The 25251-nt window shown below is 40.7% G+C and overlaps 2 protein-coding genes across 4 annotated transcripts in view; one reads left to right on the top strand and one right to left on the bottom strand.

Moving 5' to 3' along the window:
* Window positions 1-254: 254 nt before the first annotated feature.
* DHRS9 (dehydrogenase/reductase 9) lies at window positions 255-15342 on the bottom strand. Its single transcript, XM_050899621.1, has 6 exons — window positions 15300-15342; window positions 11773-12120; window positions 9865-10123; window positions 8652-8815; window positions 7560-7782; window positions 255-281 (listed from the first exon to the last, which is right to left on the bottom strand). The coding sequence occupies exons 2-6, from the start codon at window positions 12089-12091 to the stop codon at window positions 275-277; spliced, it is 972 nt and encodes a 323-aa protein (XP_050755578.1). The 5' UTR covers window positions 12092-12120; window positions 15300-15342; the 3' UTR covers window positions 255-274.
* A 9635-nt stretch (window positions 15343-24977) lies between these two features.
* The window catches only part of ABCB11 (ATP binding cassette subfamily B member 11), a 46571-nt gene continuing 46297 nt past the window's right edge, over window positions 24978-25251 (top strand). For 2 of the 3 annotated variants that reach the window (XM_050899620.1, XM_050899619.1), the window contains exon 1: window positions 24978-25060. In XM_050899620.1, the coding sequence (XP_050755577.1) occupies window positions 24978-25060 (83 nt within the window). The remainder of the gene's footprint in view (window positions 25061-25251) is intronic. The other variant, XM_050899618.1, reaches the window with a different exon arrangement.

A 25251-nucleotide genomic window follows, 5' to 3' on the forward strand; every position in this document is an offset into this window, starting at 1 on the left:
GGCACCAGAACTTTTCGCTAGATCAGATTTGGTTATATTGAATAATTTTTCTGGGAAATTACCTTGCCGCTTACCCTTGCCAGCTGTCTCTTCAGTCACAAACACCACAGCCCTGGCAATGCTGTTGGAGTCAGCTAAGTTCAGGTTCACCGTCTTCAGTGAGAGTGAGGAGCAGGACCGTAGCTCTTGGCCTCCTTTTTCTGTGGCACATGCAGCAATGACACAAAATCCCCTTCTGTCAAGCCATTTAGCCAGTGAGTTTCCAAGTCCGGTGTCACAGCCTGTTATGAAGACATTGCTTTCCACTCAGGTTTCTCACTCTGTGACTGTCTCTGATGAGCCAGTAAAGGATAAGAGAAAGTATGGAAGCCAAAATTCCTTTGTGCAGTGAGTCTGAAAGTGAGAGCTACAAGCAAATATGTTAATGATCTAGAAATGTAATGAAGCAAATGTGCTCAGCCAACCCCCTAACTTCCTCAGACACAATTCCTGTCAGGGGCTTTGTTTCTGGCTGCAGCCCTTCCAGCTTGTTGTAAGTTAGGGGAGTGCAGGGGTGGAAGCTTAGGCACAATGTGATCGGGATCCATGAATAATACGTGCCTTGGCAAAACCTTCCCTATCTTCCTTTTCAATAGATTTCCACTGTTTTCAAGCTTTGCTGACCAATCTTTCTAGTCAGCCCTGTCCTTTCAGGACATTTCAGACTGAAAGGAATGACTCCATCAGTTCTCACAGTAGCGTCTGGGTTTTTTTGTGGACATTGGTGATTATTTGTGCTAATACTGGAGAGAGGAATTCCTCTGGGAAGAAGGACGATTCTCTTTGACCCGCCTGTATGATGCCACCCAGGCTGCTCTTCTAATCTGTAGCACGGAAGCAGAGTGACGCCAAGAACAAGCAAAAAAGCCTAAGCTGTAGTGGTGGGTCTGATGACTAATTTGTTGTGCGACTCATGTTGTGTGATGGTGAGTGATCTGCTCTCTGCCCCTTAGACAAGGTAGACTTTGGGGCAGTGCCCGAGTCTTCTTGTCTCCTTCCTCATTGGCTGTTTAGCACTGAAACACAGCACAGTAGAATACATTATATAGGAAGTGTGTTTGCATAAAGAAATAGGGAAATGCATGGAGATGTTGCCCTCAAAAAAAAAAAAAAAAGCACTGAGGGAACACAAGGTTTCCTAACTCTAGTGGGGAGGATACTGTTTGCGTATTACAAACATTTTTGATAAATGTAGAATACAGTTCTTGCCATCTAAAGTCTTCATGATTGATTACTGTTTTTCTATTTGTATTTTTGGTTTGTGTAAGAATTAAACCAAAATAATTCATTAAAGCCAATATTTATGGGAAGGCTGGTAAGCATTTTTCCAGACATCCTGTTAAAGAGAAACTTTTTTACAGGTGCTAAGCAGTCACCTAGGCTCTAGTTACCTACATATGTGTAGAGGTGCAGACATCTGGCCTTTAAAATGTGATTGTATTCAAAGAGTGAAGTGATACTTTAAAAAAAAGGAATTTGTGATTATTTTTACATCCCCAAAGTACTCAAAGAGGAAGGGGTCTTTCTTCTCTAACTCATAGCTGTCTGAAGTTAAGCATTCATTTGGCTGATTTTTGTGTAATATCCTTGCTACCTTAAGACATGAATATTAAAGGAAGCCCAGTGTATTAGGCCTGGTTGCTGGAGCCTATCTGGTGTTCTTGTTCCTGCTGAGTTCATAGAGTGATTTGGATTTATTCTGATTCTAAATTTTGCTGTCACCTCACCAAGTAGGAATGGAAAGACTCTCAGAATCTGATAGTGAATGAATGTTGGACTCTCATTAAATAGTTAAATCAGTCACATAGCTGATAAATGGTAACAAGTGACAACAATCACTGCCACTTAATGATCTTATTCTACATAGTTGGGTGCCTCAGTAGCCATCAATATGGACTTCTGAGCTACTGATTAACGCTCTCTGATTTTAAAATGTTAAGCAAATATATACAGATAAGAGTTTGCTTCTCCTTCCACTGCAATCTACAGGGAGGCTCCCACTGAATTTTTGGGGGTTGGATTGGTCCCTGGGCTGCACTGGTTATTTTAGCAGCCCATCTCACTGTTTTGAGGCTGATGTAATCGGCTCTCTAGTTCAGGTACTTCACTTAGATACTTGGCTTTTTTGCTATGAATGTCCCTGTTAAGTCTGTCCCTGTTCCTGAATGTGTGCACTTTGGAATCATCTTTGTAATGTTTCACTGAGTTGGTGACATTTATTTTCTGAGAGGACTCACAGAGTGTGCTCTGACAAAGTGCCATTAAAACTGTGTGAAAATGCTCAGGCTAGCTACTTCAGGGTTCTGTGCTGTAAAATAAAGTCTGAGAACAGGATGTTGCAGCAGTCAATCATAGATACTCTCAGTCCATTTGCAATGACATGCCGGGCAATGACATTTCATTTGACTGCTGATTTAGAATTTGGAGCTGAGCTAGGCACAAAGAGAGAGAGGAGTTGCTACCAGCAGGCTTTTGTAACCCCACGCCAATAAATCTCAGCAAGCTACTCAGCAAGCTAGTGCTGTGATATATCATTTTAGGACTCAATTCACCTCTTTCCCAATACAAAATTAAATGAAGTAATTAGAGATTTGGGGAAAAGATTAACCTAATTGGAAACAGGAGCTGTACATCACACCTTCCTTCCTTGGCAGTGCTGTAGGGAGGAAGCAGCAGGCAGTGAGCTTGCACTACTGGAAAGCAGGTTGAATTTGAAACTGGGCTCTGTGGAGAAGTCCTGGAGTGTCTACTTGGCTCCTGTAAGAGAAACACCTGGGACTGCTCTGGTTAGTGTTAGTCCCTGTGTTTAGGTAGCAATAATTGGCACAGAAGTGCTGTAAGACAAGGGGCTCTAGGGGCGACAGCTGAGAGGGCAGCACTGTGTGTGGAGCCTCCGCTGCTCCTCTCTCCCCTATCAGCCCTGGGCCAGTGTTCCTAAGCCTGTAATCCCTAACGGCCTAGTTCTCCTGGAGTACCAGTGCTCCTTCTCCAATAACAGATGGACATTCAGTGCTGAGCACCTTGGCGGGTTTTGCTCTGCTGGAGCCTTCTGCCAGTATTTATTCTGCTAGATTATGTCATTGCTGCTGGAAAGAATCTGGGGTCAGAATCAAAGGAAATAGTCTCAGTTAAAGTTTTCTTCCAAGAAAATTGTCTAGTTCTGTGAATGTACAATGTTATGCAAAATATTTCTTGTTTGATAATTGTGGAGCACTAAAAAAGCCACTTGTCTTCCAGGGGCATATCGATTTTGAAATAGCTGCCTGGAGTGGCAAAGAGTGTGTTTCCAGAGAAAATGTCAGCATGATATTTCAAGAGTATTGATATATCTTCATAAATATTGAATTCTGATTACTAATGTAGCCAGTAAATAGCTAAAGGCAAATTCTACTTTCCATTAAAACTTTGATATTTGCCTGGCAAATTGAGAACTCTTGGGATAGAGCTTGGCTTCTTACGCCTAGACAAGTGTCATTATAAAAGCAATTGATTTTAGAGAAAAGCAGCATGACTACACTGAGAGCCCTTTAAGATCCTTAGATGACTGCAAAATACAGCATCCCTCTGCTTCTCTGCACTAAAGGAAACTGAAGCACATCATAGACTGTATTGAAGGGGGGTGTTGCTGTTTTACTCCCACAGCAAGTTTGCTTTGGTAGTTGTGCCAAAGAACCTCAGGTTGGGATGAAATTTGGGGTCTGGGTGTGCTTTGGATTCCTTCATCCACCCCTGTGCTGGCAGTGCAAACCTCCAGAAGTCAGTGCTCTGCAATGGGGTAGAGTGACCTGCCAGGCATGCTGAGGAAGAACTGCCAAGGAGAAATTTAGGGACTGGGGTTCTTCAGAAACAGCACTCATGCAGCACTCAGTGGAAAGTTTAGACGTATCAGACAACACTCTGACACATCACCCAGTAGCTCTCCAGAGTCTAGGAAGTAAAAAATTTAATAAGAGGTCATCCTGCCAGAGCTACAAAACCCCTGGTCTTCAGTTAACAAATTGAACAAATATGCAGGCACAAACACATCACATCTCCCACTCTTAGGTGAGCTATTCCTGCACATGCAGGGCTTTGCACTTTTGTTTCATGGAAAAGGAGTGCTTTTTCGTATGCTGTGTAAAAATATCAGTGTGATAATTCAGTTTGGTGGTCAACAGATAGATAACTTAAGATCTTCATCAATATGTCACCTTAAAAGACATACATCTCCAAACTCTCCTACTCAGCATTTTGCAGGGAGATGAATGTAGTCTGGCACGATGGGGGCTGATTTCTCAGCATGATTGTATCTTTCCTTGTATGGCTTGCACTTCAGATTTTTACCACAGCATCGGTAAAAGAACCAGGAAAATAAAACCCTGTAAACTCTTAGGTGGCTGACCCAGTAACTGAAAATAAAGGAGTAGAGAAAGATTCCAGATGTTGGGAAGAACATTTCTGAGTTAGCATTTTATTCAGACCCTGTAGGTGCTTAGGTAAGCAACAATTAAAATCACTCTGGAAAGGAAGGGACTGCATGTTCTCTTGTCTGTGCACTCAAAAACAAGTGCTTAATTTGTTCTCTTAGCTATTCTGCAAATGCATATAATGGGTACTGCTCACTATAACGATAGACACAAGTTCTGTTTTTGTGCCATTACTCACATTCTGGGGAGACATCTGCAAGCTCAGTCTATACCTCCAGGTGCTCACGAGTTGCCTTTACCAGTTATTTCCAGTATCAGAACATAGAAACAGCCCAAGTCAAACTTATAAGCTTGTGCACCAAGACCTGCATGGTGATAGTTTCAAAAAAAATCTCGCTGTAAATTTTGTGTCTGATGGTGCTTTCTGATTGCTGTACATTGGCTGATGTACATCGGCTGATTTCAGAAAGCTGAACAGATCCTGCTTAGCATCTCGGAAAACATTGAAATGGGGAATTTTTCCAATAAGTTCCCTTTCTCACAGAGGATCCTCCAACTTGCTCAGAGCACAGCATGCAAGGGAGAGAGACCACACAAGCAAAATGTGAGCTCCATATGTAGCTTTCCGTTAGAGAGCTTGGCATGAGACAGTCTTTCATCTGCCGAAAACAGCACTTGACTGATTTCCCATTGACTCCTTAAATGTATTTCATAATGAGATCCCTGACTCCTAGAAAGGATGTGGAAAATTTACCCTGCTTGAAGGATAACATTGGGGAAGGAAATTTGATTCTCAAGTGAACAGCAAGAAGCTGTCGTTATTCCTGCTGGACAAATGAAGGTTTTGAAGTGCACCTTTGTGTGCTGGCTCTAACAAGCTAACTGAAGCCAGGTCCTGTGGGTGCAGTCCCCCAGGACATTCTGACCTTGTGGAAGTCATGGGTATTCTCCTGAACAAGTCCCTTCTAGTCCCTAAAAACATACATCTAAATATTCCCCTGCCTCATATAGTCTTGTGAGCAGGATAGGTTTTGATAGCCATAGCAGAGCACATTGTGGTTTGGTCATTTCCAGAGGTCACTGGCTTTTGCTGCTGGCATTTGAGTAAACAAGGCATCTGGTTCCAGGAGAGGAAATGCCAGCAGAAATCTGGCCCTCCATACAGTGAGGAGTAATACATTGAGCAGCTGATATTTTTCCTGTGTTTCTGATTTAAATAATATATTTACAGCTAGGGTGCCCTGTCCCAAATTCTGTTTGTATTTTCCTTTAAGTGTTAACCTTCACAGTGCTAGGGTCTCGCAGTAGCTGACAGTATACTTGTGGTCTGACAGGGACTGAATTAAACTAGCCAAACTGTAATTTCTAAAGATAAAGATCAGAGTAGGTGGTGTCATTCATACTTCCTTTGTTTCCCTAATCCCTTTTGGCTGAGTAATCTTGGTGGGGAAAAAAACAAGCTTTAGCTTCTAGAAAGGCTCTGTGTGAAATGACACCAGGGCTGTCTGCTAACTTCAGAGGACAAGAATCACATCCCTAGGGCCCGATGCTGCTTGCTGTGCAGGAGCCAAGAGTTTCACTGACTGGGATGGACTGACCTCTTGCCTGGAAAGCTAACAGCTCATGCACATTGGGACAGGGAAGCTACTAGCTCGCCAGACAGCCACACAGCAGCCTTTGGATTAAATGTTAAATAAATAAAAATTGGTTTTCTGTCACTTTTATTGACAGAAATTTGGTTTTAAAGTAAAATCTAATACAGCAATACCACCAATACCTCAGTAAGAGTAGCCAGTTGAGAGGTATTCACCTCAAACCTGCTCTAGAAGGAATAACTTTTTCAGATAACTGAGATGATATAAATTAAATGACCCCACTAAAGCCTAAGCATAAGCTGCACTGAGAAAAGTAGAATTGATGTTTTGCAAGCTTTATAGAATCTAAATTGAAACCCAGCACTATTTGGATAGTCACCGGCTAACCTGCTCTTTAGCCCGATCATGTCACAGCAAATTCACCAGCATGAGGAAAGCATTTGTTTCATCGCCGAGTAGTTTCCATGGCAGTGGGAAATGGCTTCCTGAGCAACACGCAGTTACAGACTTGACGTGCGGTCTCTGCAGTTCTGAAGCACTTTGCCGTGATTAATTCCAGTGGAGCCGGGTCTTAACAGGCACTTGTGTCAGGAATTCAACAAGAGCAGCACCTCTCCACAGGAATTACTCAGCATCTCACAAAACACAGGGCTATTATTTTTATGCCAAGAAATAGCTCCCAGACTTGAAGTCTTGCAAGCTCCGATTTTTTTTTTTTCTTTTTTTTTTTAAATTTAAAAAAACCCTTAGCTCTTCACTACCTTAATTGCAGGTATTGGGCCCCTGTAATTGGTTCCACAGTCTACCTTTGTAGCTATGGATCCTTTACAACAGCTGGACTTTAGAGATCCTCAAGACTGAGCATGCTGACCAGGAAAATGCCTCACCTAAGCCTTGCAAAGTCCTGTGAGTAGGAAGGGGTGTGAATCCCAACCAGCCCAATGACTTGGGCACTTTATTTTGCTCTCTCTCCAGTTAGGACTGTATCAAGGAAAGGCAACCACAGTTTCCTTGGCCTCAAAACTGAGTAGGGGTGACTGCTAAAGAAAGCAGTATCAGGAAGAGGATTTTCTGCCCTCCTTCCTACTTTATATTGCAAGAGTTCAGTTCTCCCAGAGGAAGGCCCTGTTTCCGTTCCCTCCTCTGCCTGAGATGACTGAACTCTTCCTGCTATAGGGACTTCCCTATTTTCCTGGGATATTTTTGTCTTATGGATCTTTGTGAAAACTGGAGCCTTCAAGGGTTCTCAAACTGAGCACCTTAAAGGTGAAGGAACTGAAAAACCCCAGTCATTTCTGAAAGTTTAATAGTTCCTTTGTTCTTTCTGGCTTACATGTTAAAAATGAAATAATGTAATGGTTTTTTTAATAGTAGCAGATATTGGAGGAATAGATACAGTTCTTACATTTGTAGGGAATGTGTGTGTATTTCATGTATAGTTTGTATCAAGCTGATATAAAGGACAGATCTTATAGAATCAGCCTTGTCTGTGATGGGGGATATATTGGCAAATATTTACTTTGCATGGGAAACTGCAAGCTCTACTCTGTTCCGCAGCAGTAGGAAGTCTTGTATAACTGCTGGCATTCTTGAGAGGGGATTCCAAAACAACTTAGCATCCTGCCCAACAACATAATGGGCACATGGATGGAGGCTTGTTAGGGCATGCTCCATGCACTGAACAACCGGTGAAATGTCCTTGTTAAGACAGATCTTGGACAGCTTTTGTTTCTTTGCTGCATCTGTAAAGCTCAAAAAAAGAAGATCATTTAGTGACAGCCAGGCAAGGTGACTTTTAACTCTTCCCCCCACATTGATCTGTGCAATTTCACTAAGGAATTAGTATTTCTTGTTTCTCCCTACACAAGAATTTGTAGCAGTTTCTGAGGACCAAGTGCCCACCCATAATGACTTTGTGATATAGTTGACTCCAAGAACAGTCTAGTTATGCTTAATTGTGGAACAGTCATGGCAAAACCAGGCCTGTATAGTCAGAGGACAGGCAACCAGCATTGACAGTAGCTCAGAATAAACATAACTATGTAAGAGGCAAAGGGAAACAGAAATGCTGTAGTTGTAAATGAGTCTCTTGCAGCAAGGCAATTGCTTTGTGGAAAGTTGTGAAACACAATTGTAAAGAAGAAATTTGAGGGACAAGAAAGTCCAAGGGTCAAAAGACAAGCAGCCCCTGTTCAAGCAGGCTTAGCAAGTGTCTGTCAGACAGGTCCTGAATGGCTTCATCACCACTGGGGCTAGCAGAAGCAAAGGGAATTGATCCCTATTTGATTACTAAATAAATAAACAATAATGACAGAAAAACACATCAAGCACATTGATTACATCACCAGATAAAAGTTTTTCTGTTTGGGAGTTTGCTCAAAAGCTTCATGCCAACACAAATAATTAATCTTTAACTGAGATTTGAACAAAGCTTCCCAGAGCAAGTCTTTTGTGTGGATAGTCATATTGTGATGCAGATGCATTTGAAGAGTAACTTTTCACATCACAGTCTTCCCAAAAAGTCAGAATGATTAGAAGATATAATGCTGCTTTGCATTTGAGCAAGAAATGCATTGCTTCTTTTGACACAAATGTCTGGACATTGCCTCACCTTTCTGAAAATACTCCTCTCCATATTGCATTTTAATATCAGGGGGAAGCTTATTCCAAATAACTTCCTTCTCTTTCATAATCTTTGCTGGATTGGATAATGCAGTTTTGAACAGTCCGGGTTGAATGCAACAAACCTGAACTCCAAAAGCTTTCATGTCTCTCCTGCAAAGACAGCCCAATGATTTAATCACATTAGACATTATTATTAATACTGTGGGATTTTTTGCTGTACTAACACTTTTATTTCTGTCTTTACATGGCACACCAGCACACAAATACTGTGAGGTTTGTTCATGGTTGTGAACTTTCAGCTTGTTATCCCTAAATGAAAGAGGGATGAACTATCTTACCTACTTGAGTGAGAATGAGAACATGCATGGGCAGTGACTGTGCAGTAGCTGACATAGTGTATTTCACATCCTAGTTCACCTTGCAGAAGCTTGTTAGTTATCTATCTGACTTGTCTGTAAGACTGGCTCGCTGCCTAAATGCAAGTATGTAGAGCCATTTTACATGTCTTAGGGAATCCCTCTTGACCTCTGGCTCTAGGTGATTGGTACAGGTCCTTCTGGCCCCATCTCATATCTGTCAGCCCTGTGTGCGTGTTCTGGTATCTAAAATGGCACTATGTATTTAGGCACACAAATTGCTCCCTGCCTGTCGTACTAGAAGAAGCCATGGTGGTCCCCAGGATTAGTTTGCTAATGTTCTCTAGACCTCTCTAATGATCAGTATAATTAAGACACTTTGGAGAACTAAGCTTAGACAAAAGTAACTATCATGCAATAACTCCTGGTATGTATTTTGACTGGATGGGCAGCTGCTGGAAGTTTCTAGGTGCACTTTTCAATTAGGAGAATTAGGTTCATATTGCAAAGACATCTCAGTTCCCTTGAGTGGAGCTTCCTCTGCAATAAGGCCTCTGTGCACACTAAGATAGGTTAGTTGTGAATCTATAAGAGTACCAACTATGCTGCAATAATACTTGAGGACAGCTCGTGTGCCCAACAGGCTTTGTACTATTTCAAAAGTGGCATAATCTATGTTGAGCAAAAGAACTTCTAAGAATTAGTCCAAAGTGTCTAATGTTTTTAAATTTTATACCAAGTGCCAGGATTGTAAATCAACTCCTATTCTGTACGTGCCAGTTTTTAGTTAGTATATGAGCCTTAGTAAAAAAGAGTGGTCTTTCCTCATAGTGAGTGCTATACCTTAAGCTGTCATTAAATCCTTCTACCCCAAACTTTGAAGGAAAATAGCCTCCACCACTGAATGCTAGGCGACCTCCAACACTGGATACATTTACTATCCTTCCCTTTGCTTTTTTTATCAAGGGAAGCATATTTATTGTAACATTTATGAGTCCAATTAAATTAACTTCAATTGGTTCTCTAAAGTGCTCAATATCCAACCAGTCTGTAGGAGCTGATGGCCCCATAATTCCAGCATTATTGACAAGTCCCCAGAGACCTGCAGGGAAAAAAAGAAGAAAGTCAGGAAGCAAATTTTCACCTAAAGTGTCAGATTAATTGAACTGGGTGAGACTTCACAGAAAATCAGTGAGGGACCAAGAAGACAATGAAGATTTCGAGGAATTGCTTGAGAATGCCCTGCAGTATTCATTCAGCTTTATTCTCAGTGTCCAAGTTTTATCACCATGCTTTCCATCACCCTTTGCGTAGTCTTCCCCCTGCCACAGCATTTTGGGCAGGGGATGGTGTTGGCTTTTTGTGCGAGAAAGGGCAGTAGAAGACGACCAGGTATGGCAAAGAGCAACTATATTGGGTGACAGGAAATGTATAAGAAATAGACCTGGTCCTTGGTACAGGTAGAGTGTCCTGAGACACAGGTAGGTGTGCCCTGGTTATGAGATGGGTGAGGTGCCAGGACAATAAAGAACAGCTCTTGATAACAAAAAAATTTAAAAAATCCTTCTGAAAGGTTTGAAAACAAGATGGGAACTGTGTGACAGAGAAGGCTTTCGCTATTCTTTTTCCCCCCACTGACATTTTCGTTGTAGCAGAGAACTTATGCCTCACATTGACTGACATGCCCCAACTGGAAATGGGAAGCATTTTTTTATAAATGAACAGCCAGCTCCAAAAAATGAGGTGGAGGCAGGGAAAAACACTAGATTGATTTGAAAAACATTTCTGAGCCCTCAGAAGTGGGAGGGGAAAATACAAAAATGTAAAACCAGTTCTTCTCTTGTATCAGCTGTTAGAGTTGTGTGAAGGAATACTTTTACTGGTCTGACCTTACTCATAGTTTTTCTTGGGGAAAAAAATCACTTTTGACCTGAAACCAAGCACAGTTTCAAATAAAAGCAATTTGGCAAGTTATAAGCAATTTTATGAAGAGATGAAAGGTCAAATGGAGATTGGAATTAAGCATTAAGTATAATTGGTACTATGGCACATCATAATAGATCAGATTTAAGACTCAAAGTTAGCAGAATCCAGCCCATAGGATCTTGGACCTTTGTAAACTCTACTGCAATACCACTCCTACTGAAATCAATTAGCATCAGTAACGACAGCAGCATCTGGTTTTGCACAACTTGTTGGGTCAGAGGTATGGGATTTTTCTATTTTTCAGATGTCTGCAAGCAATATTCCAAAATAGTTACATTCAGATTTATTCAATAGAGTTCATATGTAATTGTTGCTTTTGATAGAATGAGTGATTACATACAAGTCATTTATTACATGTACTCAATTCTTAAAATAAAAATTCTTTAAGCTTGTTAAGCGGAATTTATTTAATTTGCTCCCTAGCCAGGTAACACAGCATGGGAGGTACTGAGCACTCGTGCCATGACCCAGATAAGCATGTGAGTGCAAACAGTCCCAAGGAAGGTTCCAGGAACTGGATTCCTGTTCTGACAATGATGTATCAATAAGCCTGACTTTTTGAGCACATTCCCAAATATTTACCTACCACTAACTAGATGTATAAAACATCCCTCTAGTGAGATCTTCTTCCATGTTTCTGGAAGGTGACAAGACATCCACACACACTTGTCAAATGTCAGTTAAAATAAGCTGAGAACATAGCATGGTATTTTTAGGAAAACTCTATTGCTTTTTTTTTTTTAAGACCTGTATCCTGGCACTCACCTTCTGACTGAACTTCAGCTTTGACCCATGCAGCCACTTTCTTAACACTGTCTGAATCTCTCACATCTAGCAGCACTGTCTGTAGCTGCTTCGAGGTCACAGCTTTTAACTCTTTGGCTCCTGTTTCAGTCAGACAGCTGGCAAAAACACGGAATCCCTTTTTATCAAAAATCTTTGCTGCCATATTTCCAAATCCTGTGTCACATCCAGTGATGAATATATATTTTCCGGTGAGATTTGTAACCTTCATCCTGCTTCTTGCCCTCCAATGCCACCACAGAGAGACGATGCCAAGAAAGAGTAATACGTAGAAAAGCATTTTTACTGAAGTCTTCTGGACACGTTCTCCTGAAAAAAAAAAAAAAAAAAAAAAAGCTGCTAGTTTTTGAGGGATTGTTAGTTGGTTGTTTTTTTTCTTTTTTTCTTGAGTTTGCTAACTGCAAGTTGTCGTGGTTTAACCCCAGCCGGCAACTAAGCACCACGCAGCCGCTCGCTCACTCCCCCCCCCTCCTTGGATGGGGGAGAGAATCAGGAAAAAAACCTCGTGAGTTGAGATAAAGACAGTTTAATAGGACAGAAAGGAATGAAAAATAATGATAATAATAATATGACAATAGTAATACTAAAAGAATTAAACTATACAAAGCAAGTGGTGCACAATGCAATTGCTCACCACTCGCTGACCGATGCCCAGTTAGTTACCGAGCCACGATCCGCCCCTCCCAGCCAGCTCCCCCAGTTTATATAGTGGGCATGACATCATATGGTATGGAATAGCTCTTTGGCCAGTTTGGGTCAGCTGTCCTGGCAGCGTCCCCTCCCAGCTTCTTGTGCCCCTCCAGCCTTCTTGCTGGCTAGGCATGAGAAGCTGAAAAATCCTTGACTTAGTAGAAACACTACTTAGCAACAACTAAAAACGTCAGTGTGTTATCAACGTTATTTTCCTACTAAATCCAAAACACAGCACTATACCAGCTACTGGGAAGAAAATTAACTCTGTCCTAGCTGAAACCAGGACACAAGTATTCAGAGAAGCAGGCACAATTCAGAGCAGTGGCCTCCTTGTGCTAAAACAAACAAACAAACAAAAATCCTTCCTTGAGCAGAAATGAGAACTGGACATATATTGTAATAAGGTTACAAAGAATAATGCATATTAGGTTACTGCTGCTAGGTCAGTAAATTCCCATTGAACATATCTGGGAGAAATGCTGACTAGAAAAGAGTAGCAAAAATGAAATATTTGCATGGAAACCAACAAAAATGTCTGAACTTAGTGTCAGTTCATAGAAAATTAAAGAGTAAGACTGGGGCCAGCTGGCAACAAAAGGTCAAGCAAAATCAGCAGGACCCAGAACCTTTCTCGTTACTGTGGATACTTAAGCAATGCTAGCCAGGCAAAATGATTTACTTTATTTTACTAAAACCTTTGGTTGTCAGTGCCGGACTCTCAAGAAAGAAGGTAGCAAGTACTGCCACTTTGCCTCTCAAGAAATAAGTTCCCACCAGCTAGGCTTCACCTGCCGGAGTGAAGCTCAGGCAGTGTGACAACATCAATACTGCAAAATATGTTTGGGAAGAGCCTGCATATCTGCGATTATACTCCAATTGACTTAATAGTGAACTTCTTATAAGTAACTATTGATGATGGATGAAATTCCGCTTAGAGAAAACAATTCAGTTATACTTCTTCATGAGCACTCATGGCCCGGAAAACAGGAGATGCCTAATGCAATCGACTGAAAAAAAAATTCTAAATAGACGTAAAGGAGTACAGATCTTTTCAGAGATTGCTTACAGACAATCCATCTCTGCAGGGCAAGATGCAATGAAGTTGCATTTACTATGACCAAATTCTCCTCTGGCAAAACTTAATTTAAAAGGAAATTGCAAACACCTGACAAGTTTTTAAGCATCATAATAGGAACAGGAACACTGCTTTTATTTTCTGCACGTAGAACTGCTTTCTGCTCTGACAAGGGACGTTCAATATATCCATTTTTACTGCAAGCCCCATGGCTGCTCATGGTACTTAGTTACATACATATGTATGCTAGTGAAATGCAGCTTCTTGTGCTGGCTGGAAGTTACCCAGGGTGTTGCAAAAGTTGCAATGCAGAGATGATAGTTTTTGTTGCTTAACTTCCTTTGCAGCATCAGTAGTGAAGAAAGTATGAAGAAGTGATTAGGTAACTGCCTTCCCTGTGTAGTATTTCAAAGTTCCTTTAAGACAAGGAAATTTTTCTCTTGGCATACGTACACACGCATAGCAGACGCAGCACAGCAGCTGGCTTTCCTTCTCTTGCAACCCTTATTAAAATTACCATTCTCTTTGTAATACTCTTTGCTTGGAGTTGCCATATTCCTTCGCAGCCTTCCTTTGCCTGCAGCTGACTAGCCGTCTGGGCATCCCTGGCTGTCACACATCAGAGCCAGGGCCAGGCTTGCTCCCGGAGGCTGCGTGGAGACCTGCCCTCCTTGGCACAGAGGCACTGTTTGCCTGCCGCTCCTGCCCTCCCGCACCTGCCTGCCCCGGGACCTCAGCCATGCCGGATAGCTGCACCTCCTGTGTGCTAAAGCCTGTGCAGGGTCCAGCCACGGCGGCAAACCGGGGGACCCAGGAACAGAGAAGGTTTGAGAAGAGCCCCTCTAGAGAAGAAGGAGACAGAACTGTGTTTCATCACGCCCTGTGTCAACTATAAAGTAGACATAAAGTATAACTAGTAAATGAACATAAACAAAACAGAGTTTTGGCCTGATCTGTAATCTGGTCAATAAATAAAAATAAAAGCCAATTTAGCTAGACTGAGGGAAAAGGCCTGTTTTTGCCATGGCAACAGGCATGTCTACAGACATGGGACTTAGATGATCAGGGTTAACTTCTGGTCCCTGTGATCCTTAATCAGTGGGTCAGTGGGACTTTACATCAAATTAATAAAGTGCTGAAATTACAAGGTTTTCAGTTAGAGTGCTTTGTACAGGCTGTGTTTCCAACTCCAGCCTGCCAGGGAGACTGACAGGTCCAGCGTCTGTCCACAGTGGCCCAGCTTTGCAATGTAAAGATGTACCTCCAATTTTTTATAGGGGCCACAGACCAAAAAAGAAAAAACCCAAAGGGTTCATCAAGAAAAAAATCTGTTTTTCTCTAGTTTCCAGGAGGGAGTGTGATAAGAGGCACTTAGTCAGAAGCCCCAAAGGTGTTTGAGTGGCAGCATTCCAGAGTGGTTGGGAAAGCGGAGGCACAGGGGACAGGCAGGCTCACGTGGACATGCCACCTTCTGACAGGAACAGGCGAGGTGACCGAGGGGCCAGTTGCCCAGAGGGTGGGGCAGGCACTCTGAGAGATGTTTTTTTGAAAATATTTTTTTATTTTAACATGTTTAGTCACTTGATTTTGATATAAAAGTTATAGTTTGCATTGAAAATTTACAGAGGTTGTTTTGTTTTGTTTTGTTTTTTAGAAGTGTTGTTGCTATCTCTGCTATTTTTATTTGCATCAGTGTTTGGAATGGAGAAAAAATCCTTACCGGCTGCCAGACTTGGGGAGGATCAACAGGATAAGTGAGTGCACGTCCTGCTTCTGGTACTTCCCAAGAGCAGATGGTGAGAGGCTAACTGTAGAAACAAGATGAGTTACTAGAGGTAAGTCCCTTGCTGCCTACCTCCCAGCCTCCCTGCAGGACCCAATCCAGATGGTATTTTGCAGTTTCAGTATAGCATATTTTTGTAACCAAGAAATAAATATACCATGACTTAGTGTCTCTGATAGTGATTTAGACCATGGGAGAAGTAGTAAGTTTGTTTCTTTTTTTTGTGCTAGCCTCCCACCTGGAGGTATCTGCTCCCAACAGTCACTGACTTGGACTTTTTACTTTCCATAACAAGAGAAAGTCACATTCACAGAAACATCCCCATTGTGCCCAGAGGTACTTTTCTTATTTCACCGTAAGGAAAGTATCTGCTATCCCCCATTTCAGTATGAAGAAATGTAGTTTGATTGCAAAAAAAAGAAATTGACTTCTTATCAACGAACAGCTTTTTGCTTGCAGCAAAAATGATAAAACCCAGCCATCAAAAGAGGAAGTCTTGCTCTTAGGTGCAAAAAGGAGATTTTCATGTAGAACACTTGCTAAAGATCTTTGGAAAGGACAATAACTTTTTCAAAAGGCATGCTGCGTTGAAGGAAATGATGTACATATGCACCTCACGGGATTGACATATAATTCTTTTTTTAATAGCATAAATCACAAATCAGTAAGCTCAGTGCAAAATTCACTTTGCATTGTACAAAGTGAATACTAAGTCATGTTTGTATAACTGCTGTGGTGCCAAGAAAAGAATGAAGACACAGCATGTGGGTACTTGCCAACCTGACCAACTGTGTGCATGTACTGACCTTTGCTGCAGCTTCTCACTCCTCCAGTCTCTGCCCTGATCAGAGTCCCTCAGAGGAGCTTGTTCCCTTCCAGCCTAGTTTTGTTGGTTTTGTCCTCTAGATACCTTTATAACTGTGATAATTTTTTTAGATGAATTTCATAAACAGTATTTAACAAGTGACACTCCAAGAACAGATGTGGAAGTCATCTGCCTAATAATAATTCAAGCTGCAAACTGTATCTATCTACTTTATTTCAAAAGTCCCTTACCTTAAATCAGGGTACCAAAAGAGAGCTGTAACTTGCTTTTATTTAGAGTTCACTTTACTTTCACCTTCATACTCTTTAGGTGAAAAAATTGTGATAGCATGTAGAGCAAAATAACAAAAAATATTTTCAAAACCCAGGAAAAATAAGGACGTGAATAAAGTGTTTTCCTTTGTTTTTCAAAGGATCAGAGGACAGGAAGATAAAGCATCACACAGAAGCACAAGTGTACTACAATATTGAGATCTGCCTTTTACACTTCTGACACTGAGGTGCTATCACTGTAAGTGGCACAATTAAGATGGGGATTATACTCAAGTGAAAAATCCAGTGTCTGGCTTCTTGGCCCTGGAACCACTGTATGCTAGCTACAGAAATAAATTTGGCTATGAATGGCTAAAAAATAAATTAATGAAGCATAAGAGCTGTCTGCTCAATGTCTTCTGTCAGGCAAGAGAGTCCAGACTGCTGTACCTGCATACAGACTTTAGTGCAAAACACAGAAACAAGCTGCTCATCTCGAGTCTCAGCCTGCAGTGGCAGACTGAGTCTATTCACCTGGTGGAACGCTGTGGCCACCTACTCCTCCATAGCTGTGAGCACTCAGTGCTAAATTTCTGGCTATCTTTAGGAAGCTTTGGAAGCATTTTGTTTGATTGCTGCTACTAGCTGTTGTCAATACTGGAATAAATATCAATAAGTTATAGACTACAGCTTACAGCTGAGGAGTCCTGTGCCAGAAGACCGCATGGGCTTTCATTTCTTGCTGAGAAATTATCTGTACGGGAATAACTAAGATGATTAATTTTTATTCACTTCCTCTTATGAACTGTTGGAAAAAGTCCAGAGAAGAGAGGATAACTTCATTTGGAGTGGTAATATTCTAGAATAAACGGCTACTCAAATTGAGGGAAGAAGCAGTTATTTTACTGCATTTAGCTCAATGAATTGTGATCTTTTTCTTCCTGTGCAATGAGGTATTAAAATGACGTGAACTGTAAGCAAAATGTTTCCCTTCAACTCAGACCACGACTGAGGGGAATTATCCTGACAGCATTGCTCATCTTTCATGAACTAAATAGTATCTATAACCTACCAAAATTCAGAGATTTTGCATGTGTCCCCTACGAGAATTCAGGGGCATCTGCCCCTGACTGAGCATCTGTCCTCAGTCTCCTCGATTTACTGAAGTCCTGCTCTCTATTGTTTTAGTTCAGTGGCTAATTCTTCATTCACTGAAGGGCTGACTCTAGCAACAGAACCTGAGTTTTCCCTTCCCAGGACATCAGAAGGAAACAAAGTACAAGAGGGCTTGAGGAGATGAAGTGGATTTGGCTAGTTTTTCCACTAGCAGCTGTAAGAGGGGAAGGTGACTCTGTGGGAGTGGGACCAAAACTGAGTGCTTTATGTTCTCCACTTCGCTCTACACAGACGGATGATTTTTCAGCATAGATTCATTTTTATGGCCCATGTCATAAAGTCAGGTCAGAATTTATTAATCTTCAGGATTTTTTGTAAGGATGAGTTGAGAGAAGCAGGGTTTAGAAGGGACCCTTCAAAAAGGTTGGGGTAGTCTGTGGTCTCAGCTCCAATTCATCACTGCCTTCATCTATTTCATTAGCAATGTGAAACAGGCTCTGCGCACACCTTCCGAATGCTTAGATGAGCAAAGTCTTTAAGTGAAAAGACTGAAGTAATTTGTGTAAAGCTGAAATTATATTCTGTCTCTGGCAAGCCAAGCCTTGTCTGAAGATGCTGGACTTCCTTGCATGCTAAGTGTGAGCTCTGCTCAAGCACCTTGAAAAGCAAAGGCATTGCATGACCTTTGGCCATGTTGCTCCTGAAGAAGCTCTCAGGGGAGAATGAAGCAAAGCAGAGTTCTGCTCCACCATAAAATTTTGCTTCCAGCCTTTCCACTCCTGTGCCCTGCACTGCAAGTAACTATTTTTTTTTCTCTGGCTCTATGATGTGGTGGACAAGATGATTAGCACTGTGACATTATCTCAGATAGACTATTCTCAAAGCTGTGCTGTGTACAGTAGTATAGTTGTAGACTTCTTTTTGTTAAGAAAATGGGAGAAGACACCAGGTTTGTGTTTGGTTATGCTGTCACTGTGAAAACAGCAATGACGGTAAACAAGGAAAATGGAGTTCTGGTTAGCTACATTTAATCATGATGCACTTTTGTGCATGAGGCTTTATCATGGAAAATTTGAGAGCACAGAAGACTTGAGGAGAGCTGACAGTCACTAAGATTAAGGCATAGCCTTTCTATCTTGTCCTATCAGTCAGGGTTTTCTGTAGTGAGAACTAATTTCAGAGGGGAACTAAACCATGTTTGCCATTTCTCTCTAAACTCTGTAGTGACAATGGCTGAGGTCATAGCATTGTCCTCACCAATGTCCCTTATTGAAAAATCCATTGAGGGTTCATCTCCAGTGAGAATTCACTACTAGTCAGGAGCTTCCAGGCTGTAAAATCTTTATTTTGAAGGAAGAATGATAAAATATTAGAAGCCATGGGGAGAGGGACAAGCTATAGGTTAGAAAACAAAGCTTTTGAGCAAGTTTTTAATCTGAATTTAGCTTAATCTCTGAACCAATTTTCATATTATTCAGCTGATGTTGCCATTTACTGCAGGGACAGTAGTGTAACTGAATTGTTGCATGGCTAATAAAGTAATTCTGTACTAATGCTGATAAAATAATGCTATAATAATCTCTTTCCACACGTTCATTGTGAGCTTTTTTTTTCCCAGAGAACCATCTGGTCTCCTCGTGTATAATTGCTTTCCAAGTGCCCTGACTTTATGTTGTGAGATTACATTAGTCAAATTTAAACCCTCCATTAGATGTCAATGAACTGTAACCATTGTGACCGCATGGTTATTGACCCAGGTGCAAATAGCCAATGCCCAATTTAAAGATTCAGTTCTGACAAATGGGTTAGAATAATGAAAACACGATGGGAAATGGTTGGGTGCTTCACTGACTAATTGAACAGGATCCTTGCAATTTGTTATATGATACATGATTTTTCACAGCCCCAGGTGAGTAACAAATCTATCATGTTCAACGTTTCAGAGTTAACTGATGAAACTTCCTGAACGGAAAGGTACCTGTATTTTTCCTTCAGAACAATTTAAGCTAAATGCTAAATTCCCTTTGCACGGTTAGTGTTTTTTTGTTGTGTTTTTTTTTTTTTAAGTGGGATTGTTCAAAGAACAAGACATTAAAGTTCTATTTTGAAGCAAAATGTCTTTCTGCATGTATGCTATCATTAATATCTAAGGAACCTAGTTTTAAAGAAAAATGAAGGGTAGTGCGTTCAGGGCCAATTTTCATTGGTTTCTCCCCCCCCGCCTTTTTGTTAAATAAAGATCTGATCTGAATAACGATGTGATTTGAAAAAGATTTCAAAAAGTGCTTTGGATCCGGTCCTAATGTTACTTCATTCTATAGGATATGTTCCTTTGTTTGCATTTTCCAAGCATTACTTGTTTAAATCTGGATTTTGAGTTCCTTAAAGATTTTCATTTATCAAAAATCCAGCAGCCATACCTTAATTGGCTAGAGTAAAATGCTATTTCACTTTAGTGCAGTTTCTGAGGTGTTCTCTGCTCCTAGTTTGTATTTTGCACACACAGGAGTAGATGGGATGATCTAATGCCTTCTGTTATCTCTGATTTCTATTATCTAAATAGTTTTTAATGCAGACATCAGCAACAGTATTTTTCAAGATGCTGTAAGTGATCCCCAGTTAAACATGCAGGCCCTGAGGAACGTTATTTTAATATTCTAATACAGCATGCTAATCTGCTATACTAATCTGTTTAAGTCAGCTAATGAATGATGCCTGCTGGACAGGATAGTATGTGGATAGTATTTGATGATACTTTAGATGATAGCTTTAGAAAATATAGGAAAAATGTGTTTCCTTTCAAAAATGTGGGATAGTCACAATTTTATTGGAAAAGTGACATCATTCCAGAAAGTTTAGCTCTAGTAAGTGTTTGCAACTAGAATCCTTATTCAAGTCTATCAATCATTGGAGTTTTTTTCCACTTTTCCCATTATTTAAAACTGCATCAGCATTCAGGCTTAAGAAAATCAGTTGCAAAATAAATTTCATAGTGTTCAAATACAGTGTCAGAGCAAGCACTGAAATGAGACTTCCCTGCATGATGTTCTGTACCGGCATTTAAAGGACAGATTGATTTTTACAGTGTTCCATTACAAAATTTTGTATAGACGTTATGACTGCAAAGTCAAATAATAAATAGCTGAAAGAGGACAGGCAGAGAGTGACTTTGCTTCGCTTTACTTTTGCCTTCTTCATCAATTTACAGTATGACAGTACTCATTATCGTTCTGAAGCAGAAATGCAGTGGGGGTGTTTTTTTAACCACTTCATAGCTTTTCACTGGAAGCCACATTCAGTAGTATGGTTCAAATGGTTTATATCACTTAATTTAAATAGGTTTATACTTCTGTGAAGTCATATTTTAAAGCTGCTGGAATGTGTGTGTAAATACCACCCTTGAAGTTTAGATTTATTTTGATAGCAGAACAGGTAGGAACATTGCTTCTTTACTCCAGCAGAACACTTTTTCATAATCCAGGTGACATTTCCAGTTATACTAATTTCAGTGTAAAATCAGCAGTTTGTTAGCTCAGCTTTCTTTATACAGTTCCATTACTTGTGTGCTAAACAGTGCAAAGCAGTCAGTACTAGATCTAGAAGCAAATGATGGCTTCATGTTGAAGGACAAATTTTTAGTAAAATTACCATTGTGGTGAACTATTTTTTGCAGAAGAAAATATGAGTGTATGGTTGCAGTTGGTATCTTCTGGGTATTATTAATTCAGCCAATGATGCTTTAACCATTTGAACCAAAAATCTGAAAGCTTTAACAAAGATACAAACATTGTGATTTGATTCTTTCTCTCACACTGATGGCTTTTTTGAAATTTATTCATTCATGGTTTTTTTTAACGATGTCCTTCCTAAAAACATATACTTAAGGTAAAAAAACTGGCCAGCCTTAGGCCAATTGCATATTTAAGTTGTATTTTCCTTAGAATCATGTCACTGTGAAAGGCTCCCCAGTCTGTGCTACCACTGTCAAACTTCTCTGTAAATGGAGCAAAAAGTCTGGGTTTTCAGATCTCAACTCCAGCCTCAGAACTGAATTGACATATAAAATATAATTGTCCTGAGAATGTGATATCTGACAAAACTGCCAAAAATGACCTGGCAGAGAAACTTTTTTTTTCTTAAGAAACTTCTGGAACTTTAGGATGATTTGAACAAACAGGTTTTGGAGATCTTCTGTTCGAGGCTATTTCAATCAATCAGACACAGCAAAAGGCAGGAGGCAGGGAGCAGAATAAGCTCTGTGTTTTCACTGAAGAAGTGAGTGAAAATTTTTTTCCCACTTGGGGAAAATGGTCACTCTCGTCTTCAGTGAAAACATAATCTCAAGGGACTTAAAGCTGCCAGGAATATATGCTTGCTCTTTTGGGGAAGCTACATTTATTTCAATATAAACTGAATAATGTCATCTGGAAATTAAGCCCTTGTTAAATCCTCTTACATATGCTTGATGCAAATCCAGCTGAAGTGAAATTTAATGATTTGTAGGTAGGTGCCATGTGAAACAGCGATACGTATATGATGCTTTCCTTTCTTTCTGGTCAGAAGCAGGTGTTACATGCTTTCTCTGTTATATAAAAGAGCAGAAAGTGAACCTGGAAATGTGCACATGGTAGAGACTTTAACTAAGGAAGTACCATAACTTGTTCAGCCCATTTGCCATCTGTCTCAGAGAATGGAAACATTATGATTAAAATTGTGAATTTTTTCACTGTATGTGGGGATGAATTAAAAGCTCCTGTGATTTTATGTTGTGACTATTCTAGTCCTGGCCAGACATTTTGCTATTGCGGTGGTGATTTGGCTTTACACATTTACTTAAGGAGAGAATCTGGGTCACAATTTAGGGGGTCACAGAATATGAGGGGGTCAGAATTTACCAACCAGTGGATGAATAAATAGTCTCTGGTCCTCAGAAACTTTTAGGCAAGAAAAACTACATCCATAGAGTAGCAATCAATGAACCAATGTCCAAATGAATGGATGTACTGCATGTTCTGCAGAGGTCTGTCTTGCTTCTGATATAATCCAGTAATATTGATAATGATGTGGATTACACAATGGAGAATATCCTTATTAAATTTGATCATGACCAAAAGGTAAGACAGACTGCAGATATGCTGAAGAACAGGACTAGAAGTCAAAATCCCCTTAACAAACAGGTAAAATGGGCTGAAGAATGTAAGGTGCTATTAAATATGGACAATAGCAGGCAGGATTAATCAACTGTGAAAATACAGTTTGGAAAGCAACTGGCTCCGTAGCAAATTGTTTGCAAAAAATGAGTGGCTTTGGTGTATTACAAACTGAATGTGAATCAACAATGTGATACTTCTGTTAAAAACCCAAATGTCATACTGGGTTGCATAAACAGGAATATAATCCGTGAAACATGAAATAATCCTTCTCTTTTGCTCAGTGTTGGTAAGACTGGTGCTGTAGTGCTGTTATGCACTCATCACTTCAAGAAAGATGTGCTAGAATCCGGAGGAGACCAGTGGAAATTATCAGAGTTTTAGGTAATACACCCTACCAAGGAAAATTGAATGAGTTGCTTGCTTCATCTGAAGAGGGAGACTTTCTAGTGTTATTCAAATAAATACAGCCTACTTACAAAGTGGAAAGGAATATTATGATCCATATCCTTGGTGGATTGCACAAGAAGTAAGGGGTTTAAATTATGACAGGTAAGATTCAGACTAGACATTAGGAAAAAAATATTTTAGCAATAAGGATAGTGAAGCACTAATTGCCTGGGGAGTTCTTCAGGTATCTTTGATAAACATCAGTTAAAATGAAACAAGAATAATTGAACTTTGCCTTGGATGCTTAGAATTAATCAAGAGACTTTGGTCTTTCCAGCCTGACTTACTGATGATTCAGTGATGTGCCAAGAGATGTACATATAAAATTCAGGAGAAGAGGATAAAAAAGAGAAGGATTTGGTTGGGAGTCAGCAGTTCTTGAAAGCCAGTTTGGAGGGAAAAGTAACAAAAATGAAAGCTTGAGACTTTATGGGAAGTGAAATTATTAGAAGTCACATATGCATCCTGAACCACTGGACTGGCTCCTACTACGTTGCTCCATTTTGATCTAGGAACGGGTGTATTTCCTTCATCCTCTGGTAATTGCAGAGCCAAGCTTCTTCTCAGCCCTTCCCACTTGTAAGGAACTGCCTGGCTGTAGCTAATCACACAACTGTTGTCAATATGAAGGATTTTGGTAGTTTTAATACTATTAGCAGAAAAGAAGTGGTTCCTTTAGAGGGCTAAATAGGTAAAAACTCAGGTGGCTGGGAAGTCAGGTGGTGTAACACAAGTAATCTATGGAAATGTGTCTTTTATGCAGAAGACTTCTTGTGTTATTTGGGTAAAAGTTGTTAAAGCTTTGATATCTGAATGTGTTGTAATATGCTTAAAATGAGAGGTTGTGAGAGGTTTATACGGAAGTATAAACATACAAATGTTAATGTTTAATGACTGGAATAAGGTATTGTAACTATGCTTTGGGATACATTACATTAAACAAAAGTGTGGATGAGATTACTTTGGTTATGAAAGGGCATGTTTTGGGGAGGGCTTCTGCAGCACTTTTCCCCAGGTGCCATCTTGGATGCCAGGCCTGCCCGGCCAAAAGTAGTGCTACCGGCAGATTTTGCCTCACAAAAGTGCTTCTTTAACAAAAAACTGTTAACTTTGTCACCTTATTTCTTCTCATGTACGACATCTGCTTGGCATGTGAGTGTGACTAGTTAGGAATAAACCTGTTCAGAGGGGCAGGTCTGCCGGGTAACTCATCTCAGCCAAGAGCTGTGGGGGTACAGCTGGTGGTGGTGATGCCGCAGATGTCAGTGTGGCCCTGGGGTCCCCCCCCAGCCACCCCTCTTGTCCCCCGATTGTCCCCCTGTCATGGTCCTCCGGGCCACTGCCAGCTGGGACGGACAAGGCAGGGGCAGGTCTCCTGCCTGTCACTCCCGTATAACTGAGGCAGGATCTGTCATATTAACATCTCAGTCTATAACCTACGGATGTCACCTGCACAAAAGTGGTAGTTTTAATAGAGCCATTAATGGGGACAGGGCTGTTTGCAGCGGGCTGCAAAGCCCTGCGGAGCAGCCCTCACTTGAGGCAGGAGGCATTGAAGCCTTTCAGAGGCCTTGCACTTAGGAGAGATTTGGGCGTGCTTCTCTGAGGTGTTTTTCTACTCTGTAGTTTCACTGTGTCTGGGACATCTATCCTGTTACAACCTGTGCTGTAATCAGTGGCATTGCCCTGGGATAATGAGGGCAAAACTGAGGTAAGCAGGAGTTTAATGTAATATTGTCGTATGTTCACAGACAAACGTATGCTGGTACTCTTTCCCCCCGGGGCCTTTCTTCAGGACTTCTGATTTAAGTAACTAATCATCATGTCTGACCCTGTTGTTCTGCGTAGCATCAAGAGACTGGGAGAAGATAACTATGCTTTTGACTTGGATGGCAAATGTAAGAAGTTTATTGTTCAGTCAGCTCCTTATTTTATAAAGCATGTAAAATAGGTGGTGGGTGGCCTAAGTGGAGCAAATAGTCTACAGAATACAAAGCAAATAGTCTGTGGAATAAACATAGAGTTATGGGGTACCTGCTGTTATGGGTATGCTGCCTGCAAAACAACTTTTCTGTAAAACCTACGTATAACAATCC

Source organism: Gymnogyps californianus, chromosome 7, assembly GCF_018139145.2.
Source record: "Gymnogyps californianus isolate 813 chromosome 7, ASM1813914v2, whole genome shotgun sequence".
Lineage (NCBI taxonomy): Eukaryota > Metazoa > Chordata > Aves > Accipitriformes > Cathartidae > Gymnogyps > Gymnogyps californianus.